This window comes from Orycteropus afer, unplaced genomic scaffold (genome assembly GCF_000298275.1).
Source record: "Orycteropus afer afer isolate SDZICR_OR568_19922 unplaced genomic scaffold, OryAfe1.0 scaffold00626, whole genome shotgun sequence".
Lineage (NCBI taxonomy): Eukaryota > Metazoa > Chordata > Mammalia > Tubulidentata > Orycteropodidae > Orycteropus > Orycteropus afer.
Window position 1 is genome coordinate 1,271,704 of NW_006922213.1, and position 7,607 is coordinate 1,279,310.

At 34.8% G+C, this 7,607-nt stretch overlaps 1 protein-coding gene across 1 annotated transcript in view; it reads right to left on the reverse strand.

Moving 5' to 3' along the window:
* GRM5 (glutamate metabotropic receptor 5) overlaps positions 1-3,642 on the reverse strand; it is a 676,146-nt gene extending 672,504 nt beyond the window's left edge. The window contains exon 1 of the mRNA XM_007956483.2: positions 2,982-3,642. Within this exon, the coding sequence (XP_007954674.2) occupies positions 2,982-3,642 (661 nt within the window). The remainder of the gene's footprint in view (positions 1-2,981) is intronic.
* Between the last annotated feature and the right edge of the window lie 3,965 nt (positions 3,643-7,607).

Below are 7,607 nucleotides of genomic sequence, written 5' to 3' on the forward strand. Positions count from 1 at the left end.
TTTTTTTTTTTTTTTTCCAAAGGAAATTAGAGTCTAAAGTCAATGGGATGAATATGCTTATGTTGGACTCCCATCTTTGGATGTTAAACCTTAAAGTTTGTTCTTCCATAAATCTTAGTGGTAACACCCAAATATTTTGCCTGACATTGCAATAAATATTTTACTGGCTTATTTTTGTGACCACAAGTAGAATGTTTATGTGTCACATTGAAATAGGTAATATATAACATAATTTCAAATGTATGTATGTAAAAGTTAAACATGATAAGTCAGTTTCTTCCATTCCACCCCATATCCTAGCTATATAGATCCCCTTTCTAGAAGGAACAATTGTTATCAGTTTTGCTATTCTCCATGAGCTCTTCAATGAATAGCCTATCATGTAAGCCCTCTCCCCTTTCACACAAATGATAACATGTCATATACATAGAACTACACCTTGCCTTTTTTACTTAAAATGATCCTAGAGATAAGTTTATATTTATAGAGGTGACTCATTCATTGTAATACTTACATGATAATACATTGTATGAATGCATCATAATTTATACTACCAGATGACTACTGGTGTACATTTAAGTTAAAATAATAGTTTTAATTAAGTAGAAGCCAGTTGTCCTCACAATGAGTTTCTTTTACAGAACCACCTTGGATTAGCATCTCCCACACTGTGACTAAGCTCCTCTAAAAGCTTGAAGGAAGTCCCTAAGAAATTTGTGATTTATTTATTTGAAATAAACCAAAGCACCCCTTTGTCCTTGGCCTTTTGCAAATCTACCTTTTACTTTCTTACCTCCTCATATTCCCTCATGCTCTTCACTAGAAATACATCCTTTTTTAATTTTCACCAACTGTCAGAATTCTTCCTGTTAAAATTGAACTATGAAATTCCATTTATTTCATTTAGCTTTCCACTATGACCTCCCTAAGCATATACTCGGAGGTGATTTTTTTTTTTTTCTATATTGATTTCCTTTCGAGATTTATTTGTAACTTTATGTCATCTTGAATTACAGTTATACAGGGAATGATAATACATGTCTCATCTCATGTGTAAGACTGCAAGTTCCTTGCAGACAGGTAGTATATGAAACATAGGATTGCCCTCTACAGGACTATCAAAGGGCTTTGCATGAATTTGTGATTAATGAATCTGTGTTGCAAAAATATATCATCAGGGTGCAACCCCATTGGATTCTGTTAGATTATAACAGTACACTTAACTAGAGGTCAATATCTATGACCACCACTTCTGGCTCTGAAATTACTATTAGGCATATTAGATTATTTAAACTCTTAAAGATTTTACATTAAAAAATGGGAATAAAATGTCTGTGTTCTCAGTATCACCACCTTGTTATGAGAATCAAACAAATCAGCAGTTGCATAAGAAGAAAATCTCAGAATTAAAAATACTGTCAAACATACCATGATACATTGCTTAAAATATATGTCAATAATACCCTAGAGAAACAATCAACTTGTACATGAACATTTTTAAAGGCAGGAAAGTCTCCATCCAGTACAGAAGTCCATTTTATATTTGTGCAGCTCTGAATAGTATTAGTAAGAATGCCTGTACACTGAAACTCATGATATCATTCTACTTGATAATGAAAATTTGCTATATCTGATTGGTGATTGATTTCCAATCTCTGAAGTAGATTCTTGCTGGTTTTTTTGTTAATTTCCTAGTAACTCAACCCCACACGGTACAATATTGAATTGTTTGAACCACATTGGTAAAATTACGGCAAGATTTTTTAAATTTCAATTAACCCTCACAATTATTTAATTAGCTATAAAAAGTATTGTGTGCCTTCTTCATTATTCTGAAAATGTACACTATTTAGTATATGCAGCATATTCTCCTAGAAAAAGTATTATTCTAGAAAAATGGTAAAATGAGACTCTTAACATCTTTCTAGGTACTAGGTCAGCTAACGCGTCAAGTGGTGGCAATTAAACCTATCCCAAACAGCCTTGCTTCATAATTAATGAATAATGCATACAAAAGCATTTTAAAGGCACTGTAAGTAACATAACTGGCTACTAAAATTATTTACTATAAAATCTCATATTTTCTTTCCTCACTATGATTTGAACATAAAGAACAATGAATATCAAAGCAAACTAAAGGTGAATTGTTAAACATTATACTTCCGAAGTATGTTCTATATAAGGATAAAATTAATTCACACTTATGTTCTTTTTTAAAACAATCAAGCTTTTAAAAATTGAAGCCACATAATTGAAGAATGACTACAGGAATAATATCACATATAGGAATAATCTGGTTGGAAGAAATGTATATATCACTCACACATTTACTATTCTGAACATAATTTAGACCAAGCATTAATTCAGCCCAAATTTCCTGCTAAAGAATTAGACTTACATGTTTTGAAGACATTAAGAAGGTAACGTACTTATATACATAATTATATATATATATCCATTTACATATCTATTTGACCACACACATTATGGAAAAATAGTTGTAAGAATAATCTCTTTTTAATTTTCTATAATAGCTCACTGGAGCTAGAACCAGCTGCTTTCTAATACTTTTGTCTCTTTATATGTCCTTCTCTATATAAGAAATTAGAGGCAGTTGTATCCTTCCTAAAATGTTGTAAGTGTGAAGTATTAAATGAAAATTCAGAAAACTTATAAACTTCTAGTAACAAATAACAACAAAAAAAAAACATCATTATACCAGAAATACAAATAAGTGATGCATACTCAAAAAAAAAAATCTCCATTTTGCCAAATTATAGCCACATACACTTCATATTAGTTTAAATCTGTTTTTCTAGACATCTGCCATCCAGATCCTTCTTAGTAGTACTGGTAAAACTGGGACAACTTAAAAGATCCAAAATAATAAGGAATTATGTACTCTTTGAAAACATAACATTTTAACTTGGAAGCTGCTGGGTACATAATAAGATATACTTTATGGATGTAAAGAAACATACCTTCTGTGTGCACAGCTGACACATATGTCCAGTTGTATCTCTTTACTATGTCCACCATAGCCCGTGCCTGCTGGGCATCTGAGGGAACAACCCTCATGAAGTACTTGAATAGAGTCTTGTCACTCAGATCCATGCTCGTTGCCGAGTAAGCAATCTGAGGTATGTTGAAAAGCTGGAGCAAGTTCTGGACCTGAATGGCCACAGAACTGGAGCCAGGTCCAATGACCCCTACTATGGGCTTCTTGGAGCGGAAAGAAGAGGAAGAGCCATCCACACAGCGCACCAAGCCCTCTTCCTCTTCTGAAGAAATGAGGGAGTCCCTTATAAACTCAATGCTCTGCTCTAGGGCCACAGCTGAATGCCAGCAAGAATCTCTTATCTCACAGCCCAGAGTAATGTTGGGCAAGAGAGTGGGATCTGAGTTGATCCTTTCCAGAGTGTGCAGCATGGCCTCCACTCTCTGAATGCCATACTGTTCACGGACTGCCCCGCACTTCCTCTCATGAACTTTGTCCACTGTGGGCTGGTGATGGACAGAGAAGAGAGCTCCGATAATGATGTCACCTGGCATGTGAGCCACCACCCTCCTTTCATTGGACTGTGCACTCCCACAGACATCTTCTTTCAAAAATAGGACTGCCAGGATCAACAGAAGGACCATTTTAGGAAAGGAGATCAAGCACATAAAGATAGCATGGTGGGGAAAATTAGGGGGTTCTGATGGATAGAATCAAGCAATGTTTTATGTTGAGTGGTAAACCAGGAAATTAGCCAGCTGTTTAGATGTGCTCTCTACAGGACCAGCATGTACCCAGGTACCATTTATTTAGATGCATCCATGTGATCATGATCTTCAAAATCTGAAAAGGAAAAGAAAAAAAAAAAAAAAAGCATGAATTTTAACAGCAAAAGTACAGCTAGTTTGGGCAATCTCCAATAGTCCATGCAAGTAGGAAAGAGAGAGCTCTGATTATGCAAATCAAAAGAAAACAAAAATCTTAAAATCTTTCTAACTCATTTTTCTGTCTTTGTAATTTGATGAAGCTGCTGATGTAGCTTCTAGATCTTGGTTTACTTAGATTAATATCCTTTCATTTGTTCATCTGGAGTATACAAAACCAAATCTCCTCAGTGGCAAGCAGAACTAGACTATTAGGTAGAAGTTAGAGAGTATTCTAGAAGCAAAACTATGTCATGAACAGAAAACTTTAGAGAGTATGTACGTACCTCAAAATATTCAACTTTGGTGGTCTCTAGGTGAGAGGAGTGTGGGTATTTGTCATTTGGTTTTAATTTTCATTCTACTTATTGCTTGTTTCCAAGTTTATAGCTTTGAACACATATTAATTATGCAATTACAAAGCTAAAGTTATCTTTTAAAACAGCTTAAATACCACTGCCTCAAATACAATATAAAGCAGTTTGGATAATCTACCCAAGAATAAATATTGTGTCTTGTTTACATATCAGATAGACAGGAGGTCAGGAGGGTATTTACAAGTTCAGTGAGCTATCCGGTAGGAGAATGATGGTTGAGATATTACGAAGAAAAATGCTTCCCAAATATATAGCAAGGTATAGTGAAAATGAGTACCAAATTTTGGAGAAACGTATAATCAGTTTCAAGTCCCAGCTCTGCTATTTTAGAAGTATTTAGGAAACTCTTTAACTTCTCAACACCCGGATTTTCTCATCTGAAAAATGGGGATAATACATGCTAGGCTGGCCACTGGGAATCAACATAAGATATCAACTATGAAAATGCTTTGGGATATGAATATGGCTATATATTTCAAGACAAGATACATTTTTTGTTATTAAACTTCCAAGGGCATTTTGCGGCTAGGTGGTGAGAACAGAAAATTCTCTGGCAACTCACTTAGTCCTCCAGAGACTCTTCAAAGTAATTACGTCTTGTAATAAAATTCACAGTAATCAGTCCTCTAGCCCTGATCCAGGAAAAATTTCCACACTGAGAAGGCTCAAAAGGCTGGAAGAATGTATGTTTGGAAGTATCTTTCCAAGTAGAAACTTAGTATAGCTATGAATACAGTCATTTATTTCAGTTTTAACTCTTGCTAAGAAGGAAATTTTGTCCCAAGTTGGTTACACCAAATTCTAGCAAGATTTGTAAAAGGGAACTGACAAATTAATTATTCAGATTATTTAAAGGGATTAGTTAGAAACTAACTTTGTAAGCCTGCCAGCAAGGCATCTCAAATTGTTTTAAAATAACTCTTTAAGCACCATCTTTAAAAGACAGGTGATGTTTCTTTAGGAATTTATGCAATTATAATGCTTCTTCAATAGTCTTAAAAGTTTCCAAAATGCTTCAGATCTGTGAAAATTCCAGGCCAGTTACAAAATATATGTAGACTGAATCACATTTCCAATTACCACTCCCACCTCACTTTTACAGTTGTTTCCCATGGCAACAGTGATAGGCTCTCTCTGTATAGTGCCAAACACTAAAAAAAAAAAAAAAAAAAAAAAAAAGAACCTCATTCAAATAACTACATGTTGCAGAATAAAACATAAATAAAAAAAAATTGGCAATATTTATGGGGAAAAAACACTTAGGGTATATAGTTGGTATTGTAGACAAAGGGTGGGGGAGGGAGAGAACAAAAACTGCTATTAATTTTCTCATTGGGAAATTTTCTGAATATTTTCAAATAGAATATATTTCAAGTCTGCCCTTCACTTTCCTTAGGCCAAAGACCTTGGGACCAATGGTTGCTTTTATGATCATGTGAATTCTACCATAGAAACTAAGGAAAATCCTGGAGAAAAAGTAATCACAATTCTTCCTTAAATCCCAAATGTTAGTGAGCAAACAGTAAGAAAATAGAGCTAATTTAGGTACATAAGAGCATCATAGTGATATGAGACTATAACCAGCCCATCAAACTGATGAAGCTGAAATATCAGTTTCATGCATTTTATTAATTATTTCAGGAAAACCTTATATATTAGGGAGGAGCTCTGGTGGTACAGTGGTTAAAGCATTTGGTTGCTAATCACAATGTTGGCAGTTTGAAACCATTAGCTGCTGCACAGGAGAAAGAAGAGACAGTCTACTTCCATAAAGATTTACAGCCTGAAGACCCTATGGCGCAGTTCTATTCTGACCTACAGAGTTTCTGTGAGTCAGAATCAACTATATAGAAGCGAGCTTGGCTTGGGTTATATATTGGGCTGTAGTTTACATACTACATTATAAAACTGTCTTTCTATTATAGGCTAAATTAGTTAAATAACTCATTCAATAAATATGTACTAACTATTGAGTGGGAGAAACTAATGTAATAAAAAAGTGCACTGATGTGCACTGACAATTATGATCATTATTTCTCATTGAGCAACTATCACAAATCATGAATTTATTCATTTGCTCATCTAAAATATATTTTTGACATGTTTATGCTATGACATGAGCTCTGGTTGGTGTAGTGCTTAAGGCATTTGACTGCTAACCAGAAGGTTGGTGGTTCAAACTCCCTAGCTGCTCTGTGGAAGGCAGATGGATCAAACTACTTCCATAAAGATTTGTCACCTCAGAAACCCAATGAGGGTCACTATGAGTTGGAATCAACACAATGGCCATGAGTTTGTTTTTTTTAATACTATGACACTCTGCTATAAATAGCGATTTCAAGAGTGAGCAAGGTATAAATACTCACTACACTCATGGGTTCCTGGAGAAGGATATTATACTGGGTAAAGTAGAGAGTCAGTGTAAAAGGGGATGACCCTCAATGAGATAGACTGACACAGTGGCTACAACAATGGGCTCAAGTGTAGTGATCATGAGGATGGTGCAGGATCAGGAAGTGTTTCATTCTGTTGTACACAGAGTCACAATGAGTCGAACCAACTCAATGGCACCTAACAATGCAACAACAAGATACTTCTGAAGCTTATAGGTCAAAGAGAAGAAAATGAGATAATAATCAAGTAAACAAATAATTACACTATCTAAACTGCAATGAAGAAAATAAAATTAAAAAGAATAGCATAATGATATACTAACTTATAAAGAATGGCTAAGGAAGGATATTCTAAAAGGTGATTTTACCCAAGACCTGATGAATGCTAAGAACCACAAAACGAATTAGAGAAGGGAAAGAAGAAGAATCATGTGAAAGTGAGGCTAAAGTATGAATACTGGTATGGGTACTGGCATAGGATGAGGTTAGAAAGATAAGAAAGATCCAGATCATGTAGGATTTATAAGCTCTTACAAGGAATTTGGATGTTAAGTATAACAGAAACCCATTGAAGAGACATGAGCGAATCACTGACACCATTAAATCTAACACTAAAAAATATTCTGGATAACAGATTGGGGAAATCTAATTAGGGGACTCCTGTAATAACACAGATAAGAAATGGGTGTGGCTTGGCTCTGATTGGTTATTGGGGGTATGGAAAGAAATGGACACAATCAGATATATTTTGCAAGTAGAGTTAACTGCACTTTCTAATGGACTGGATGTGGATAGTAAGGTAGAGAGAGGAATCATGGTGTACATCCAAGTTTCCAAGGTTTTTCTAAGAGAAACTAGTGCATTTTGGAATCACTCCCAGAGATGGATAGACTTAAACAGAAACAGATAGGAGATA